This window comes from Daktulosphaira vitifoliae, unplaced genomic scaffold (genome assembly GCF_025091365.1).
Source record: "Daktulosphaira vitifoliae isolate Bord-2020 unplaced genomic scaffold, ASM2509136v1 Scaffold_1, whole genome shotgun sequence".
In the NCBI taxonomy this organism is placed as follows: domain Eukaryota; kingdom Metazoa; phylum Arthropoda; class Insecta; order Hemiptera; family Phylloxeridae; genus Daktulosphaira; species Daktulosphaira vitifoliae.
Window position 1 is genome coordinate 46,103,278 of NW_026099572.1, and position 21,472 is coordinate 46,124,749.

Genomic DNA, 21,472 nt, shown 5'->3' on the forward strand with positions numbered 1-21,472 from the left:
ATGTTTTTTTAAAAGTAATTACATAAAATATTTAATTAAGATTTTTGTTATATATTTCTTAATCTCACAAAAATCTCATTTTTATAATAATTCTTTTCAAATTATAAAAACATAATAGATGAAAGAAACAAATTTCTTATTACAATTTACACAATATTATCGTGATTAAACACCTTAAACAGTAGTATTCTTTAAAAAAAAAAAAAATGCTTAAATATTTGAAAGAACCCCAACTAATAAAAAAAAATAAATATATTTATATATATATTCATAATATCATATTAGTAATATTACATAGTAATTAAAATAACGATATTTATACAAAATGTTATATCGGCATAAACAACGTAATATTTTATTTAATAAAATTAATACTTTATATATTCAAACTACAAAATAAGTTATTAACTCTGCTATGTTTTTATGACGATCAATTCAATAATTTAACTTTATCAAACATTTTATGTATTTTAGTCACAATGTATCCAAATACATATACTTTAATATAGTTAAATATTACTAATATATATAAGTATTTTATTCAACAAGTAATTACTATAAAAAAATGATTACTATTAAAAAAAAAAAAATTTTTTTTACTTTTATTTATTGTCTTTACGGATGATGTCATTATCATTCTTCTTTATTAATACCATCGCCATCAACTTTATTTTTAGTTATTACACGACATATCCGTCCTGCCTCCCCAGGTGTTCGGGGATAACGTGTAGGAGGAGAAATTAAACGTCCAGGAGGTGGCCGACGCGGTGGCGCGCGGCGGGGTCGGAATACTGCTCCAGGTCCCGACGCGATTGCAAACCTGGTATGGGGGTTGGAAAACGACCTCGCCCCGGATTAGATACGTCCCGTTGTGAACCGCTGCCTCTTTGAGGGTGAATTCCCCACGAGGTGGAAGAAGGCTTGTTTGGTACTTCTGAGGAAGGGTGACAAGCCAGGCGGGACTCATGCTCAATCTGGGAGGGCCGAGGGAGATGCGGCGCAGACTTTTAGTCAGCGTCGTACACTCAGTCCTCCTGTACGGGTCACCAGTTTGGGCGGATACTTTTGAGTATTCGTCCAAAAACCGTGAAGCCCTGCTCAGGGTGCAGAGGCGGGCGGCTATTCGGACAGTTTCGGCGTACCGAACGATGTTCGGAGTGACGGCGGGTATTCTGTCGTCACTGCCGCCCGCGAACCTGCTCGCCGAATAACGCGCCGCCACACAGTGGGGCAACGAGCTACAAAAGTTGGTATTAAATCATAGAGCAAAAAATATATTCCTAAAATTAATATTATTTTTATTTTTGTCTATCAGACATGTAAAAAGTCATTTACATAATATTAACATAAGGTATTTATTTATTTTAAAGACATTTTAACAAAAATAGCTATTCAATTTATTAATAAAAGAAAAATGTATTATTTTAAGTTTTATGTTTAAAATTAGTCATGGTTATCGTTATCATAATCATCGATATCATCATCATCATCATCACTATCTTTGACATATTGAAGAGAGTGATGCAAGTGTTTCAATTGGCATTAATTGTGTTTTTTTCTTGGCAGTTTTCTTTTACTTGAAATTACTGGATCTGAACTTAATAAAAACAAATTTAATATATCTAAATTAGTTTTTTCACCACAAAATTTCTTTGAGTTATGCTCCCGATATCTCTTAAAATCTTTATTTCGTGCTTCTTGAGCTTCTTCAGTCAACTGTCCTATTGGCAATAAAGTAGATTCAATTATCTCTGGTCCATGAATAAAAAACTTGTGCATTATGGGTGACATATTATACCACGGATACTTCTTAACAAAATATTTTGCAGTTTTATACGTGTATTCTCGTAACTCATTGACTTTTATTTCGTGTCCACTAGCTACTACTATCATTACTATATGTATTTTTTTTATTAATTTTATGTCTCATTTTGTAATTTCAGCAGAAATTTCTGAATTTTGAGAAAAACGCCTAGCTGTGTTACCATCATTAGAATTTCCAAATCCTGGTTTGGGTTTATATACAAGTAATCCTAATTTTTCTTTAAATTCTTTTTGGATTTTATGATTGTTTTCTGAAACAAATATTTTTTCCACATATCTTCTAGCTTGCCATTTTTTGAGTGGTAATTTTTAGATAAATGGAGGAGACATTCGAAAAAACGAATCCACCCATGTAAAACTGATATCCCAAAAGATAAATGATCAGTTTTTACCTCTCGTTTAACGATTTCATCAATTAAATTAAACTCTTTCGATTTTGCACCACACAAGAAACATTTAAGTATTAATGTCGTATCTGTTAGTGCATTACATATTTCTCCATCAACCATTGCTAAATCAAATTGTGAGTTACAATAAATGATTTATTATCAAAAGTCCCAGTATTATTATTTAACTTCTTTATTTGACTCTGAACTTTTTCTTTCCCAGCTATAGATGTCTTCGTAGATTCTTTTATAAATTAAATTTTTATAGGCCTACAATATCTAGTTGATGCAGGACGTGTATTTTGCCTTATAATTTGGTCATCATTTACCAAGCGAAGTGGAACTAAACTTGTAATAAATACAGCCGAATCACTGGATCCAGGACTACAAAAAGTTGGTTTATATGGACTATGTCCAGAGCTACCATCAAAGCCCCATTTCGAATATAATATAAACTTATCCAATTCAATTTCTGGGAGTAAGTCAATAACAGGCTTTTGCACTAAAAATAATCTTTCTACTGTGTGATCAAGTAATGCTTGTAAAGAAACTTCTGCGTGTATAGAAGTTACTTGTATATCTTTTGGTTTCGGATAACATTGTTTTTTACTTTCTTGTACGACTTTGTATGATGGAAATTTATCAAGGGCACTCATCCGAATAATATTGTACTGATGTCGAGATAGCTTAGCATCTACTAAAACAGCTAGTGCATCTTCACCCGATAGTTTTTTAGGTGCTTGTTACTGCACAAATACTTTTCTATATCTACTTGCACGTGTGGGTGTGGATGTAGTTATTTCCTTCAGTAATTTTGCTGCTTCAATTTGTGCCGATGCTCTTAAGCTCATCTGTGCTGCATGACTTAACATATTAACAGGCGTCTTATTTCTCAGTTCTTGAGTAGTTTTCCGTTTGTTTTGTTCGCTACTCTTTTCAAATGCAACTACTGGACGACCACGATTATTCTGTGTAACGACTATCGTCGTAGAGCACCAAATGAAGAACGAACAGGATTTGTTTTATTACAAAGTGGCGTGAAGCCGTATATTGTTTCTTCAGAAAATAGTCACAAACAAGAACAAAATAAAATATACAATATACTTAATATTTAATAGAAACCGACGGTAATATCGTAGATGCTGCGGGTTGGTAAGGCGTAATAAGCAGACAATCCGTATCGTGCGGTGTCACGGAGATTACTTAATGTATATTTGCGGCGAATCGTAGATGAACGTGCGGCACTTGCTGGACTTTGTACCGTGGCGTATCGCACGCGGTGTTAGTCAGACAAACTATTATATGCACGTAGTAGGGCTACGGCTGATAAAGGGGTCACAGGTCGCGGGACTCCGTGTACCAAGAACGCCGGGGGACCGTGTCAAATACCCAAAGGCGTAAAGTATTTGAGTAAATGTATTTGAATAAAAGTATTCAAATACTTTCATTGGTATTGAATAGTATTTTTAAATACATTTAATAAAAAGTATCTGAGTAGTAATTTAAATACAATTATTTAGTATTTAATACTGTTTAATATTCAGTACTACTAATATACTTTTTTTTTTTTTAATTTGCTAACCGTAACACAGCAAGCAAATTAAACTGAGTCAAAATGAAAATTGAGAATAATTCTCTGTTATTTTATATGTTACATTATAGTATAACATAATTATTGTGTTTATCTAAATGCTATTATGTATACAATGTATACTATACATCTATTTTTAATACATCAGTTGAACCTACAATGCAGGTTCAAATGATTTACTCTATTGTCAATAAGACATACTTTACAGGTTTTTACACGTGTACTAATATTTATTTTTTTCACTGATTAGTCTCCAATAATTAATTTTATTTATTTCTAACAAAAAATATCGAAAATAATAAATGAGTTCTTTTAATTTAAGAGTACTCAATATTTGACTCAAATTACCCTCTTGGTAATTATTTAGGAGGAACATTTTGCTCTTAGTTAAAATAAAAACATTATTATTATTTTTTAATTGTATTCTTAGTATTTGAAATACTTTTGTAAAGTAATTGAGTATTACTCAAATACTTTTGTATGAAAAGTATTCAAATAGTATTTTAAATACATTTTTTTTAAAATATTTGAATATTATTTAAAATACTTTTTAAAAGTATTTTTTACAACTATGCAAATACCCCCCCGCCAAGCCGCCGGTCTTCTCAGTGAATTGTATAACGCGTGGCGCGATTACCAATTGGTAACATAAAGCTTTATAATAATACTTACGGTGTTTGTTATGACGAGCTGGTTGTTCGCGCGTTATCGCGCTTTTGTGGGTTGGGTGTTGGTCGATCGCATAATGTGAACGAGGGTAATGGGGGGTTTGCGGGTTATTCTTCCTTAGCAGGGTCAGGGAATGGGGGGGCAGGATAGGAACAGGTCAATGGCGTCCTTTAATATGACTTCCTCCTTTTTCAACTTTAAAAGAGTAAAAAAATTTTAATAAGTTTAATTTCGTATGTCTTATGAACTTTGTTCTATGTCAATTAAATTATATAATATATGTAAAATTAATACCTTCTCAGCTTTGCATCGAAGCTAAAAAAAATAAACACGTCATGGTAAAATGTATACCTTCTCAGCTTTGCATCAAAGCTAAAATATAAATTTCTATTATCAAAATAAAAATTCTTATGATATTAAACATAATATAATTTTCAATTATTTTATTTTGTCAATGCCCTGTTTTGGTTCTAATATCAAACAATATATTAGCTTCACTTTATCTTCTGCATGTAAACGGCTGCCGTAGTTAAAAAAACGCTAATTTTGTGTTAAAATTTTCGATTTTAAATTTTCAACTTAAAAATGCTATAACTTTTCAAAAAATGTATGTATTAGCACAAATTTTTTTTTCCTAAATACATCATAAGTACAACTTTCATTTGACATATTTTTTACTAAAATTAAACAATTCCCCTTATATAGAGGGCGTTGAAAACTTGAAAAATTGTATAAAACATAAAACTTTTTCAACTAAACTTTTGAAAATGTTCCGGAAATACTGCGTCCTTTAAACATATGTCAAATTAAAGCTTATATCATGTACTATAAAATTAAAAAAAAAATTTTCCGGCGACCTATCTTCTACGTGCAAATGGCTACCGTATTCAAAAATATGCTATTTTTTAATTAAAATTTTAGGTTTTGTATTTTATTTTATTTTAAAATATCTTATTAGGAGAATACCCTGACTTTCATGAATATTATATAATTTAATTGACATAGAATAATGTTCATAAGACATAAGAAATTAAACATATTAAAAATTTTTTACTTTTTTAAAGTTGTAAAAGTAATTTTTAAATTTGAGTTAGCTTAAATAGCCAATTTTAACGTGTGAGAAAGCAACGAACAGTTGCCGAATTGGAAACACATGTGTCTTTTACGCACGGGTACTAAGTTAAAATCCATCTATGGCTATTAATATTTTGCATATTTTTTGAGTTAGAATAAAATTTTCAAATCATTTGATATTTATCTCAGTTAGATTCAATAATTTCAATAAATATAAAGGATCCTATCACTATAGTCTCCTCACGTGAGAAGAAATTTATATTCATGTTATTATTATTTTACTATGTGGTTTTATTTGTAGCTGCGATTTATTTTCCTAACCCTCACTTGAACTACTTTTTTCAATGATAGGTCAAATAATTACAATTCGTATTATATAGAAACAATTAAAATCATTAATTTCTAATATTCTTAAAGTATTGTAATGTTGTAGAATTTATACAAGTTTTTGTTTTTAATATATAAATCTTATCAGTTAATAGTGTGTGCATTAGGTATTATGTATATCCCCAATTATTAAATTAGTTTATATACCAATCAACCAATCCAATGGTCAGTACCCGGTTTGTTGTGACAGTTGACCGCACACAGTGCATCCCTACACTTTTGTATTCTCCCTATGAACCAGTTCAAAGTTGGCACCCCCACCACCCGGCGACATCATGATCACCGGTCACTATTCAAATGCCGCGAAAATGATTTTTTTTTATCTAAACTACCGAGACGACAAGTCGTCTGTTTTTTTGTGAAAACCACGTTTTCTTGTATTTTTTTTTTGTCCTCCGTTTTTTTTTAATAAAATAAAACGTTGAGTCGACCAGCCGTCACCAGGCTGTTCATTGTATTTTTTTTGTCCTCCGTTTTTTTGTAAAATAAAAACGTCGAGATGTCAATGATTGTGGTGATGTGAGGCGCAACTATGGCCGGTGGTGGGCCATCACTCCTCAAGAACAACAACATCAAGTACAACATGAAACCCCCCTTTTCAAACCCCTTATTAATATTATATATATAGCACCTCTTTTTCTTCTTTTTGTTTTTTTTTCCTCTTTTCTCATGACTATATATATTTAAAATTATACATTTAAATTTTCAATAATTAAAAAGTAAAATATAATATACATGGCCTTTCTCTTTTTATTAATATTTGTTTTTTTTTTAATCAAAACCTAGTAGCTCCGTCAACAAGTACTATCTTGCTTGGCGCGGCTACTAGGTCACTGTCCAGTGTTCCCCCTGGGCAGTGGGTAATTAGTAGGCCCTCTGGTTTGGCTGAAACCTTACAGTATTTATTGTCGAATTAGATTTGATATGATATAAGTATTCAACTACAAAAGTAAATAATTTTACTTTGTAATTTATTAATTTTTTTACCCTTTTTGTGTGTGCTACTATCAGTCTATAATATTCCAAATTGTCTTGTAATATGTTGCTTTATAAATCATAAATTAAAAAAAAAAAACTATTTTTAGTTTCACCTGAATTTAAAGATGAATTTTTACAATTCTAATCAAATATTTTAATATACTCAATTGAGTAAATCATTTTAACATTTTTTTTTCGTTGGTTCTTTTAGTTAAAGTAAATTATTAAAATTAACTAAGTTCTGAATTATTCAATTGTAGAATCTTTTAAATCAACAAAAGTTAAATAGCAATTAATACTATGATCTTTATTTAAGTGAACTATTATGGTAAAAATGCAAAAAAGATCTTTTCTGCTAAATTTCTTCATAACATCTTAAAAATTTCATTTAAAAGTTATATGAATAAATTAATTTTTTTTTATTACAACTTTCTCTTTAAAGGAAAAAAAAAAGTAAGTTCAAAATGATTACTTTTAACATATTAAAAATTAATAATTATTTTAATTATTTTGCGAATAATTATACATAAGCATTTTTCTCACTCAGTTAATGAATAAAATTAAACAAGAACACATGAAAAAATACAACATAGTAAATACAATATTCTCAGCAAAACCTAAGCGAAAATTAAATTAAGAGGAATTAATTTAGTTTTATATTATAAAATGTCATATGTTTAAAAGTATATAAACTAAAATTTAAAAAAATCGAAACATACATTTTGAGATTTAAAGTAAATACAGTTAAAGCAAATAAAATATTATTTAAAGGATTAAATAAATAATTGTACAATGTTTACTCTTCTTTTTAGGTTAAATTTAAATAAAGTGTTAATTTTTAATGTTGTCAAGAATTTATTTTAAATTTTCAAGTAGTGAAGTTTACATCAATATGAAAATTTTAAATACAATAATTTTCATATCTGTTATTGTCTATACTAAATGTTCTATTTCCATGGACCCTTTAGAATTACATTGCAATTTCTCTAAATATTTTTTTAATTATTTCAAATACAGNACCATTTAGAATTGCATTGCAATTTCTCTAAATATTTTTTTAATTATTTCAAATACAGTGAGCAGTATTTATTTAACTTCGAAAATACAATTTCTGAACTAGAATTAAGAAATTATGGTTTAGCAATTAAATCTCATGATGAAATCATAATGATCATGTTAGATGCGTTATGGGATATGGACGAAATGTATATAGCAGAAGATTTAATGACCATAAATTTATACTTAAACAATGTTTCGGGATCTATAAACATGATCGCTAAAAATGAAAATGGTGAATTTAGTAGAACTGAAAGCTCGCAGAATTTACTTCAAGGCTATAAATTAATTAATCGATCAATTGTTGAACGATTGGAATACTTTATTAACAGTAAATGTTCAGATGTATCGTTTAATAATAACTTCATAGCATACACTCATTTTAAGGTACCGCCAATTAGTTATATGCCAGATATTTTGCTTCGTGTTTTGAAACAATTAAAAAATAACATATTTATTGTTATGAACGAATATTTATTATGGTACGATGCGGACGATACTGAAATATTAAAAAGTTATACTGTCATTGTGAAACATTTAGCGTTGTCATTTCGTAAGCAATCATATAATAATTTTAATCCAAAAAAATTCTTATTTTATGATTTAATGGAAACCCGATCTAATTTTTGTGAGCTAGAATTATCGACAGGATCTCAGGCAAAACAAACAGCCAGTCACATAGAAAATAAGGAATTTAATGATGTATTAGACATAATGGGAATTTTTCATATTAAAAAAAATGTTTCAAGTAGATATTTAATGGAAAATAGGCCACGTTATTTAAAGCTAGACTTGGCATCAGGTTCTGATGCTGAACAATATATTAGATATAACTATGACAAACAACTTAATGTTGTATTAGACATGGTTCGATATGCGCCGTTAAGAATAGACAGTACTAATAATTATCAAATAAAGTTATTTGATGTGTTTCGTTTCATCAAGTTCGATTTTGACTTAAAAAATGTACAAGCATTTAAAAATTTAGTAAATGTAGCAACAGTTCGACCAATTCTTTTGATCGTACGTTTTTATTTTTCATTGGTTAGAAAATTTCTTTTACTTAATAAATTTAAAAATATGGAAGTAAAGCAGGTAATGGAAAATTTAATTATTGAAATGGGTCAACATATTGTTGAAACCATGAAATTCTTTATAGATTTGAATTTATTGGATGAAGTATATACAATTAAAATTGATCGTATTTTTAATATAATGTATGAGCTTATTTTATCCTTCAAAGAACGTAATAAATTGTTTAAAAGTAGAGAAGGGGGAACAATAGTAAAATTTTGCTATCAATTTTTGAAAATGAATGTCTTATGTACTAAATTTCGTCTATTACAGACAGAACAAAACACAGTAAACAATATTATTAACACTTTTTATCTAGCTGTTGCAGAAGTAAATAAACTCGCCTTATTCAATTTAACATTGAAAAAATATCAGTGTTGTTATAAGACTGCAAACAAATATATTCCTACAGGACACATAAATTTGTATACATTTCAAACTACTCTCAAGTTTAATATTCCATTAGGTGAGTTCGCAGATATAAAACCAAGATTTTTTTCTTTCTGTTAAATAGAAGAATGAAAAAAATGTTGGTAATGCGTTTATAAATTAATAAAAAAATATACATAAAGTGTATTAGGAAGTCAAATAATAAAGTACTAAGACATAGACTTTTAATATAAATTTACGATAAGATGAACCCCACTATATAAACTATATATCACAAAAATTAGATTTTTTTATAGAAATGTATAGCATTAATTGTTTATACTATAAACAATATAAACTTTACATTGTGTAAAATAGTATTTTTTTGTACAAACTTTCTTAAATAAACATATTAAGTTCACTTAAAATATTTTTGAGCTGCATAAGGGGTGATGAAAGTTACGTGTACAACCGACTGCAAATTTTAGTTTCTATTGAGACAGAAGAATATTATCAAATCAATAATATTTAAAATTTTACTGTTAAATCTAAAAAAAAAAACAGTCGGGATCAGTTATAATGGAGTCCTTGCGTAGCATAAAATTAATAAACTTTTAATTTGTACATAGATAAATTTTAAATATATACTCTGTCTATTTACATATTTAAAATACCATATTAGATGAATGGTCCTTCGGATAAAAAACAAAATTACAAAAACAAAATTGTTTGTAATTTATTTTTTTATATCATAAATTCAGAAATTATTTCCACTTTATATTTTAGGAATATATTATTTAAGTAAATTAAATTTAAGGTTTATAAACTCTAAAGGGATAAAAAAAACGATAACAACATAATATTTTAGACGTTTTTGAATTTTATAATTTTCCTTTAATTTTTCTGTAATATGAAGTCAAAAATTGTACAATATTCTCCACTCAAGTTTTTTAGAGTTTGTAATTTTTATAAGCAAATTATAAATAAAAAAATTATGTTATTAGTACAATTAGAAAATTATGAAGACATATATCGACTACTTTATTTTCCTGGTGATAACGCAAATAATATAAAAAAACAACATAGTCATAGTTCGAGTGATGAAAATGATGAGATGAATAATGATGAGATGAATAATGATGACAATAAGGATTTTGAAGTAGCAAGTCAGAAATATTATACTCCTAAATATCTAGTTGATTATTTACTTTATGAATAGTTATTAAAATTAATTTACTTTATATAAAGTTTATTTAAGTCTCATATACAGTATTTAGAACACAAATTTAAATATAGTGTAACATGTATATCTAGATAATTAAATAATAAATAACAATACATTAATATGTCTCATGTATAATATATTGAACACTCAAGTAATTTTCTTGGGATTTAGAGTACTACAAAGTTAGACATTTTATAAAAATACACGTATTCTAGGCCTTTTATTTTTGTAGGGGGGCTTATTTTAAAGAAATTTTTGTTTAATTTTTTAGTTATATATCTGTTTAATACACTATTAAAAATTTGAAGTTTGAGGAAAAAGTGTAACGTATAAAATTTAGCAATAGAAAATCAGTAAAATGCCACTCAAAATTAAATAATATAATAAAATATAATAATAGTGTTTTGTTGTTTACAATTTTTGTAATTATTGTAATTATTTTTCATATTATTATATATATATAGTTTGATCAAGTATAATAAAAAACGCTTCGTTGCAAATCTTAAGACAGTGTTTAATTTTAAAAATTGGTTGAATATTCCAAAAGCTACATGATATGCTAGTTTTTTATTAATATCCTGATTAAGATAAAGTATGTTGAAAGAAAGAGGGATATAAATATTATTTCTCATAAAAAAATTGTATTGATCTATACACTTTTCAATAAGTTATAGCATAACAAAGTTAAAAATGTTAAATATAAAATTTAGAATTTTCACATAAAAATTTTTTTCTTAAATTTTAAAAAATTCTTGATTTTAGCTTCGATGCAAAGCTGAGAAGGTATTAATTTTACCGTGATGTGTTTTTATTTTTATTTTTTTATATCTGTTGCCACTTTTTCTCAGCTCTCACTGGACCGATTTCTTTCAACGATACGTCAAAAGATCACAAATCGTATCTAGTCGAACACATTACCTTCAAAAATTGAAAAAAATCCCTCGTTCCCCATAAATGGGAGAAACCTCCAAAAAAATTACAAATTTAAAAATCGTTGATTTTCGAAATTTTTGAACATTTTTTTTACTTAAAATTTCTATAACTTTTTTAAAAATAACCAAATAAATACAATTGTTTTTTATATAGATGCATGATGTCCTATGATTACCTATCATTTGGTACATTTGTTTTTATATCTGACTCTTTTCCTACCCACAGGGGGGGATTTAAAGTGACAATTTTTTCACAAAAAATTAACTTTTTCAACTTAACTTTTGAAAATGTTCCGGAAAGTCTGACACTTTTATATATATATTAAATTAAAGATAATGTAATTTACTTTATTATGCAAAAAAAAATTTCGGACTTTATTTTGTCTTCACAGTGAAAATGGCTACCAAATGCTATTATTGTGTGAAAATTTTCGATTTTGTATTTTACATTTTTAACTATTAACATTTAAAGTTAACATCATTAACTTTATAATACTATAACATATTGAAAAGTGTATGGAACAACATAATATTTTTATGAGAAATAATATATTTTAATAATTTCTATTTTTTTCGACATACTTTATCTTAATCAGGATATAAATAAAGAAATAGCTGGATCATGTAGCTTTTGGAATAATCCACCAATTTTTTTTAAATTAAACACTATCTAAAGATTTGCATCGAAGCGTTATTTATGGTAGTGATTTTAATCACTGTCAGATATCATTATACTTGATCCAACTATACCACGTCACCACTGTGCCGCGACCCCCCTGTGCTGGGTTTTTTTTATTTCTTTTTCTTTTTCTCAATCTCAGATCTTTTTTTTCCCTCCTTTTCGACTTTAATGTGTACCGCCCTGGAACTGCCGTTAGGCATTGCTTCAGGGTGGCCCACGTCGCCTTCATTACTTCTTACCACCGCGCTGTGACGCGGCCCAAGTTTACACTAGAGCCGAATCCCAGCGCGACGTAGCCTCCCCCGTTAGCCAGACCCTACTAGAGGGTCCGTTGTCCGGGTTGGACCACGCGGAGGTGGGGGTAGGCCGTCTTCTTTCTTCTGGTTTCTGGTCGGAGCCCGACCTTCTTCCTTTCTTCTACTTCCGGGGCAGTCCTTGGAAAGGTGCCCCTCCTTCTTGCATCTGAAGCAGGCCTTTGACCGGTCCGGTCCCTTACACGCTTGGGCAATATGCTAACGTTCCAGACACCTGTAGCACTGAGGACCCTTGTTAAGAATCCTCAGCCTACAGGAAGTCCACTCAACCCGGACTCGGCCTATGGCTGCCAGGCGAAGAGCCATCTTGAGGAGCACCTCGCACCTCGCATACCACCCTTTACCGCCGATGTTCGTGCGGACTTTCGACCGCAGTTTCGCTGCTTTTTGGTTGCTCGTCGTTCGTGGGGGTTTGGGCTTGGCTACCGCATCCTCCCTTCTCTTTAACCCAGCCTTCCGTCCTACTACTTGGGTCCATAGCGGTTCAGCAGGAGCAGCTCCCGCATCCCCTTCGATAGAGCCTTCATAGTTTGCCCGATTCGCCTCACTCCTATCAGTCTGCGTCTAGGTAGGCGAGATGACTGGATCGGTGGCAGGGCATGGGACAGAAGGCCGCTTCTTCTTCCTCTTCCTTTTTTTCTTTTCTGTCTCGTCGGCTCCCTTCGGTGTAAAGGCCGGCGGGTCCTCGACGGTTTGCGTCCCGACTTCTTTAGCCAAATTCACAGGCGCTATTTCCGGCGCCCGTGGTTTGTCTACTGCCTCCGCTGAAGCTTCAAGGGGGTTGTTGGCCGGCGGAGACGCTCTTCCGTGTTTCTCCCTCTCCAGGATATCCTCCAGGCACTTCGTCGCGGTTTGCACCTCTCTATGCACACCCATACCTCGTCGTTTGTCTATGACTCCTCGAAGCATAACCACTTGCGCGCCTATGCTCTCGATCATAGACGACGTGGTAGTCGCCTCCTCCAACGGGTCGTGCCGCCTCTTGCGGGATGGCCGCACCGAACTCCTCAGTTCACTGAGGGCCTGACGCCAAAGGGAGATCTACTGAACGAGATACTCCAGGTGGGTGCCCGGGACCTCGTTCATCAGGCTCCCCTCGACTTCCGCCGTTCTAGCGAGAGCAACAACGTGGTTGAGACCAACATCGAACGTGGCCTCGTCGTCACTGTCACCTTCCTCCCCCAATGGCGCCCTCCTTTTGCCAGGATGCCGCAATGGGGGAGAACTCTCCGGCAACGGACATCAATCTCAGATCTCGCTGGACCGATTTTGATGAATAATATATTGTGATAAGTAAATTACTCTGTATATTTGTACAGAACACGATATTTTTTTTCATAAGAACCGTAGAAAAGTGTACCATACGTCGATTTCAGTTTTTACAACTTTGCCATATTAATCGTATTAGTCAAGTCTGATTTTTCATTTATCTTTTTACAGCTTAGATTTTTGTTGTCAGATTTGTCTTATGAATATTCCATTTTGTCCCAGATTTCTATAAAAACATTCTATATGCGTTTATGAAATTTCATCGTCAAATTTTTGATAACTTTCATAACCTGCACATAGTATTTGTTGATATTCATTGTGATATTAATAGCCTGTCGATTCCCCTGATTATTTAGATTGTTTAGTGTTAGAACTTTTTACTATATCATCATGTTCATCAGATGCATAACCGTCAATAGAAGATGAACCTCTCCAAATTTGCTAGTCACTTATGTTAACCAATAGGCATGTATTGTATGCCTATTGGACGGCGTTTAATTTGTTCATATTGACATACAATATAAACAATAAATAATTACCCCACGCACGTAACTAATGGTTAAAATGGTATTTTTAAAATATAAACTTCTTTATAGAAATATACATAGTTCGTTTAAAAAAATTTAAAGGCACTCTAAGGATTAAGTAGTTACCCTGTAAGACCAACGTTAAATTTTAGATTCAACTACGATAGTAGAATATTATCAAATCAAAGTAAATTTGATAATTTTATTATTAAAATAAAAACAACAGTTAGGACCAGTTATAATAGATTTTAGTACACACTCACTCTATTTATGTATTTTTAAGCTGTAATAAATAAATAGTCAATCGGATAAAAAAAAAATATAAGAACAAACTAGTTTGTGAAGTTTTCTATTATATGAAGATAAAAATTACAAGTAGATAAATAAATAAAGTGGGTATTAAAAGCGAGTGGATTATACATACATCAATATGAGTTTATACCTACTCGAGCTTTTTAGTTTTCATAATTTTTATATGATAAATTATAAATAAAAAAATTTTGTTATTAGAACAATTAGGAAATTATGAAGACATATATCGACAACTTTATTTCCCCGATGATAATTCAAGTTATATAAATAAACATTATAGTCATAGTTCGAGTGATGAAAATGATGAGATGAATAATGATGACAATAAGGATTTTGAAGTAGCAAGTCAGAAATATTATACTCCTAAATATCTAGTGGATTATTTACTTTATGAATAGTTTTTAAGTTAATTTAATTTATGTAAAGTTTATTTAAGTCTCATATACAGTATTTAGAACACAAATTTAAATATAGTGTAACATGTATATCTAGATAATTAAATAATAAATAACAATACATTAATAAATTTTAAGGTCAATTAATAAAAAATTATTCTGGCTAAAGGTGTGTTCCGAACAACTGAACGAAATTTATAAATATGTGGCCTAAGATTAGCTATTCTAGATGTTGATTGAGCTAAAGTCCGTATAAGTACTGATTTACTAGCCCTAGATTAGCCAGTTACATAACATAAAATAATAGGTGCACCTGATCCCCACATTTTCTAAGTACATTAGTTACATGATAGAGAATCATATATTGACCTTCATTCATACATTTCACTGGGTTTATAAATTGTTCGTCATTAATTTTATATACGTTAAACATATAATTGATTTCTTTTTTTTTTTTATTTAAATTACCAACTAATTGCCATTATCTTTAAAATCACCTACAACCAAAATTATCTTATCATATGAGACCCAATTATCTGGTAATTATTCTCATTAATATCTTGTTGCTTTTTAACGTTATATACATATATCTTTTTCTTTAATTTTATTGAACTGATAATACATTTGTTGAATTTATTTCAATATTTTTAAATTCGATGCGAAGCTTAAAACGTATTAATTTTACTATGATGTATGACACGTAATCCAATAAGGGTACGGGGCACGAGTGACGCTATAATGCACTACCGCAGATATATATATGTATAACAGTATTAAATATTTAATACGGTGTATGTAATTTTAAGCCGCACGAATTAATTATTAATTAATTAATATAAGTATATGCCAACGACAAGTATTTAATATATAATATATATATATATATATATTTTTTTTTTATTGCGAATCGTAAGGCCACGCAGATTAATTGCGATCGTAATTAGTCGCAATTACCACTAATAAAAAACACAAACCGGAACCAATAATATCAACCAGTTAAGGTATACGTCGGTAACAGAACAGAACGCAATATCCGTAATCCATACTGGGCGGCGGCCTTATCTCGTTGTCAAGGGCGGGAAGACAACCGATGACAATCGATTGTCATATTAATAGCTCTGTACGGCTGATATCGAGAAAGACACGGGTGAGCGCCAGCCTAGAGCAAAAGACGAAGCCGTGTCATGTGTTTTTTATTTTTGTGTCTGTTGTCATAATTTCTCAACTCTCCCTGGACCGATTTCTTTCAACGATACGTCAAAAAATCAGTAATTTTAACATTTGATTTAGCTTAAATTGCCAATTCTATCAATCGATGAATGCGACGAAGTTGGCAATTCAGTTAAAATCATTGCCTGTAGCGATGATTTTTTTGCAATTTTCCCTTAATTCTTTTTAAGTAAGAATTTTGCTTTTGAATAATTTACCAATTTATTTAAATAAAACATTATCTACAGATTGTCCTTGAAGCGTTTTTTATGGTAGTGATTTTAATTACTGTTAGATATCATCTATTCTAGACGCAACTATGACACGATCTGTGCCGTGACCCCACTGTGCTACTGACGTTTTATCTGTTTATCTACATTAAAGCATTTATCAATTAATTAAACTCTTTTAGTTTTACTAATTAATTTTTATCTTTCACTATTTTCACCATTTTGTATAACTTAACCTTTTTCTTTATTCTTTTTTGTTTATTACACAATAAAAAACATTTAAAACATTGTTTATCCTGATCTTATGAGTTTATTACAGTCTTTCTATTATTAATATCATGCGATAAATCAATATACGTTTAACCGGCCAAAGGCTGATATTTGTATATATCGAGTAAAAGACAGTAAATATTTGCAAAAGAATTACTACCTTTACCTGGAAAATTTACCCATTCTACTAGTAACTTGGTGTACGAAATATCTACGACATGATTGATATCATCTTCATTAATTAACTCAATCGTTGACGTCTTAAATGACCGATTTTAAACTTAGTTTAATTATTTGAAACCTTATAAGACCCCTCGAGTTTAAGGTTGAAATTTATTAGCCCCATTTCTTCAATACACGACCGTAATTTTTTAATTAATTCATCTCTTGTTGCATGCTAAAACGATTGATACCCGACTATGTTTTCAATATTTTTTGGATATTACCCTATGTGCATACGTTGACTTTAACATCTATGCGAATACAATTATTGATGAAAATACGACATAACAATAAGAGATCTATGCGATGTCAAAATAAAAATTTTGAAATCGCCCAAACATAGTCAAAATTACTAATTTACGATCTATGTTTGTGACTTCGCATAGTTTTCATTACTTGCTTAGATCCCAAACGCGAAGTCTAATTATATTATAAAAATAGTTATTAAATAAATTCCCACACTAAGTCACTATAAAGTTGCAGAGAGGTCACGATTGAGATCTAAATATTGTCCTTATCAAAGATGACCAACGACACGTGTAAGTATGACTGACGCCAGATTCCCGTGATTTTTTGCTCTATTCGCTTTATAACACGTCTTAAACAAGTACTCTTTCAACCATCACTTTTTCTCCACGCGCTTCTGTGTAAACATCTTTTTTGAAAATTATGGAGATCTCAAATTTTAAACAGGTAAATAGTAAAATTTACTCTTAATTCTTTTTAAACCTTAGTCAATTATTCATCCTAGTAAAAATCACCATTATTAAATTTACGAGTACAGCACTTGATTTATATGTGGGAAATATGATTTATTTCAACAGTAAATTTACAGTATAACAAATAATAATTTAAACTGATTAACTATAAACAATGAACAACGAACAAAATGAACAATTTATGAAAATGATAACTGATGACTGATCACTGGACACTGTGGTTTGATGATTGATAACTAGGAGCAACGGTCCCACTTCTTATATAGGCGGTAGAATGTTCCAGAACAATCGACCGCCGAAGAATCTTCTAGAGGCGGCGGCGGTCGAACGTTCTAGAACATTCGGCCGCCACATCACCCCCCTTCCAGTAATGAAATTACGATTCAATGAGTAAACTGTTTCTATCCCGCTTGATAAAACTGTGTGAAGCGCACTCTTCTTCCTGAACGTGTTGTACGGTTGTTGTCGGAGTGACTGTCCTCTGGAAATGAGTCGTCGGCTGGTTGCTGGTTTTCTGGTTGCTGGTCTTGTGGTCGATCTTCGTGCCCTTGTAGGTCATCGGGGCTGTCCCTGGTCACGTATGCTGGTTTCAGTCGATCAAACGATACAGCTACTTCTCGGTTACGTATTTTGATGACGTAATAGCGAGGGTGCCGTGATATGACTGGGAATGGACCTTCGTAGGGGTTCTCCAGCGGACCTTTAGGTGCATTGCGGTAGGCCAGAACGTGGGATGATGAGGCCAAATCTTTAAAAATGAAAGTTGGCTTATCTCCATGCCATGAAGTTGGTTGAGGCTTCAGCTCGTTGAAGTGTCGGCGAAGGCGGTTGACGTAGACAGCTGGGTCGGAGTCTCCTGTCGTTTGTTTCGGGTTCACGAACTCTCCTGGCAGACGTATGGATTCTCCGAAAACCAGCTCTGCTGAGGTTGCCTGAAGGTCTTCTTTCCATGCAGCTCGGATGCCCATTAGGACGATGGGTACACGTTCGACCCAGTCTACGCTTTCGTGGCAGCGTAGGGCTGATTTGAGTTGCCGATGGAAGCGTTCGATGATGCCATTGGATTGAGGGTGTCGAGCGGTCGTTCTTATGTGTTTTGAACCGATAAGCTTAAGGAGCGCATTATAAAGCTCACCATCAAACTGTCGGCCTTGGTCGGTTGTTAACCGTTCTGGGACACCAAATCGTGAAATCCACTCCCTGAAGATGACCTTCGAAACGGTGTCTGCCGTGATGTCTTCTAAAGGGTAGGCTTCTGGCCATAGACTATGCCATAGACTGTACTTCATTCGCTCATTGGATGTTTAAACATCCAAAAAGTATCGAGGGCGATACTAAAACAAACTTTTGGTTGAAAAAATACCTACATGGAATGGATACTCGTTGCGGTGACGTTGAATACAATGAGTTGCCGAGAATCATGAAACTGTTGCGGTGCGAGACCATTTACGTGAAAGGAGCTGTGAAAAAGCGAGTAGTGGAAAAGTACATACCGGGACAACGTATAGTCAACGTCGAGGATTTGGACTGCCCACCGCTGTACAATTTAAGTTGTGTTACAAAAATGTGTTGTATCCGACACATGAACAACCCGACAGTGTGTAGTTTATACAAGGCAATCTGCTTAAAACAATGGATGAATTATAATATGTAACATTATTGTCAAAAAATGATTTTGCAATATTCTCATTTGTATTCGTACAATAATTATATTTTCCCTAAATAAAATGTATATTAATGATTATAGTAAAATAAATAAATATTTCTAAATTACGTGTAGTATTTACTATAGGTTATTAATACCTATTGTAAAATAATCTATCTGGTATTATCGAAATAAATAGAGGGTAATTACTTTAATTAATTAAGCATTTATTATAATATCAATTCTAACTTACATTTATTTACAATTCAATTCATTAAAATATTACATTAAAAAATCTTAAAACTATATTTACAACTATATATTTATATACAACACTTATATTTACAAAAACCTTATCATAAAATTCAATTACACGGTTTATCATACAATATATTTTACATTTATCAATATGGATATTTAAAGAGTTTTACAATCTTATTATTACTATAAAAACTAATGTTGCTTAAATTTCTTCCGATGGAATGGCATAATGACCGTAAGCCAGCGTGTCAACTCTGTTGTCGAGCGTGTAGCGCTTATCGTCGAAACGGTTAAGCGCCAACTTGGTTGTACGTAAAGTGCGTACCTCGTGCTCGAAAGAACGAATTGACACGTTCTGTCGGTACGGAGTGTACGGTAATGATAATGTCGGTGGAATCTCACCATCACGTACGGCTCCGATGACTACACGGGCATTGTCTCCGGCCAACGCTCGTTTTGACGCATCGTCACCATCGTCGCCATCGTCTTCAAACAAACATCGTTTGTAATCGTCCAAAGACAGATGGTTCCGGACGACATGTCCGCGGATCCCCTTAGACTTGATGAATTCGCTGCCTTCCATGTCAAATGCATAGCACTTTGAACGAAGTGCAGCGATCTCAAAGAGGGTGAGGCCGCCGGTCTCGTCTGAAAACAGACCAGGCGTCTTCTTCCTCGAGGTCGAGTAACAAGGGTGATCCTTGGGCAGGCTAGATGCGTCCACGTACACCAGTAAATCGGGGCTGTCGGCTAAATCCTGGTAGAAGTCGCTGACTCTGAGCAGGTATATGAAGGAGTCTGAGAAAAATTAAAAATATATAAATATTGTAAAAATATTTCTACTGTACGGTTGTACTCACCAGTATCCATGTAAACCAGGCTAATTGCGTCGCCATAATGAGGTTTTAATACGTCGTAGAAGTACTTGTACATTAGCGACTTGCTAATGTCAAGCACTGCTAAACCGACGTATATTGGTTTGAGAAACTTGACAATCTTTGTGTCCATTATGACGGCGCACAACCTTTCGCCGTATTTAATACAGTCGTTGAAGGTTGGTTGGTTTACGAGCTTGCTTAGACGTTCGGGACTGGAGATTAGTTCAATGCGGATGCGTTTCCGCATGTTCTCCATGGTTTTCCCTATAAAATATAAATATTTATCAAATAACTCACTTTACCATTGAGCGTGCACTTACCAAAGACGGCATTATTCATTAGTTTGAAAAACGATATTTCAAAAGCATTTGCCGCCTGTTTCCGCATTTCAGTGTTCAACTCAATGTACGGTTTCAACCAAGCACTTTGTTGAAACTCTAAAACGCGGTGCACCTGCAGTACAAATATTTATATTAGTATCATCGTTTATAGTTTATAGGTTAATTATACATACTTTATCGACTCGCAGTCCGTGTGCGATCGCCTGTTTAAGATTAACGTAATGTACGACGTACCGCTGTTTGGGTTTCAAAGTGGCCATGAGTTTGGTCTCTTTGGAACCCGGTGGTACATCGTTGACAGGCAAGAACGGCAAGTCGTTGTGCTCGTCATGCAGCCCTTCTGGATACGATAAATCGACTTCATATATACGCCCCGTATTACCAGTGTCCGAAAGCAATTGGAGGTCGGCCAGAGGATCTGATCCTTCATACCACCGGAAGCCACCGTACGGCATGGGCTGACTCATAGCCCACCCGTAAAGNTATGGGTTGACTCATAGCCCACCCGTAAAGGTTATTGCCTATATACATTAAACGTTTTTAATTCACAGTTCAATTATTGTACTTTTATATATAATACTTACAATCTTGATACACGATCCATGAGTTTGGTTTTGTCGGATCGTAGCCAGG

The 21,472-nt window shown here is 32.2% G+C and overlaps 4 protein-coding genes across 5 annotated transcripts; 1 reads left to right on the forward strand and 3 right to left on the reverse strand.

The window, feature by feature from the left end:
* Nucleotides 1–2,011: 2,011 nt before the first annotated feature.
* LOC126904405 (uncharacterized) lies at nucleotides 2,012–3,262 on the reverse strand. The gene has a single exon (XM_050683425.1). It carries the CDS (start codon nucleotides 2,864–2,866, stop codon nucleotides 2,465–2,467), a length of 402 nt encoding a protein of 133 aa, XP_050539382.1. The 5' UTR covers nucleotides 2,867–3,262; the 3' UTR covers nucleotides 2,012–2,464.
* A 4,707-nt stretch (nucleotides 3,263–7,969) lies between these two features.
* On the forward strand, nucleotides 7,970–15,073 carry LOC126904277 (protein PFC0760c-like). Of its 2 annotated transcripts, XM_050683184.1 has the most exons (3): nucleotides 7,970–9,505; nucleotides 10,413–10,574; nucleotides 14,868–15,073. In XM_050683184.1, the coding sequence occupies exons 1-3, from the start codon at nucleotides 8,077–8,079 to the stop codon at nucleotides 15,065–15,067; spliced, it is 1,791 nt and encodes a 596-aa protein (XP_050539141.1). In that variant the 5' UTR covers nucleotides 7,970–8,076; the 3' UTR covers nucleotides 15,068–15,073. The 2 variants fall into 2 exon arrangements, with proteins under 2 accessions (XP_050539141.1, XP_050539151.1); XM_050683194.1 differs by lacking the exon at nucleotides 10,413–10,574.
* A 3,042-nt stretch (nucleotides 15,074–18,115) lies between these two features.
* LOC126893774 (uncharacterized) lies at nucleotides 18,116–18,682 on the reverse strand. The gene has a single exon (XM_050664264.1). It carries the CDS (start codon nucleotides 18,680–18,682, stop codon nucleotides 18,116–18,118), a length of 567 nt encoding a protein of 188 aa, XP_050520221.1.
* An 886-nt stretch (nucleotides 18,683–19,568) lies between these two features.
* On the reverse strand, nucleotides 19,569–21,319 carry LOC126904297 (uncharacterized). The gene is made up of 4 exons (XM_050683232.1): nucleotides 21,013–21,319; nucleotides 20,819–20,951; nucleotides 20,481–20,762; nucleotides 19,569–20,418 (listed from the first exon to the last, which is right to left on the reverse strand). Exons 1-4 carry the CDS (start codon nucleotides 21,304–21,306, stop codon nucleotides 19,823–19,825), a joined length of 1,305 nt encoding a protein of 434 aa, XP_050539189.1. The 5' UTR covers nucleotides 21,307–21,319; the 3' UTR covers nucleotides 19,569–19,822.
* Nucleotides 21,320–21,472: the final 153 nt, after the last annotated feature.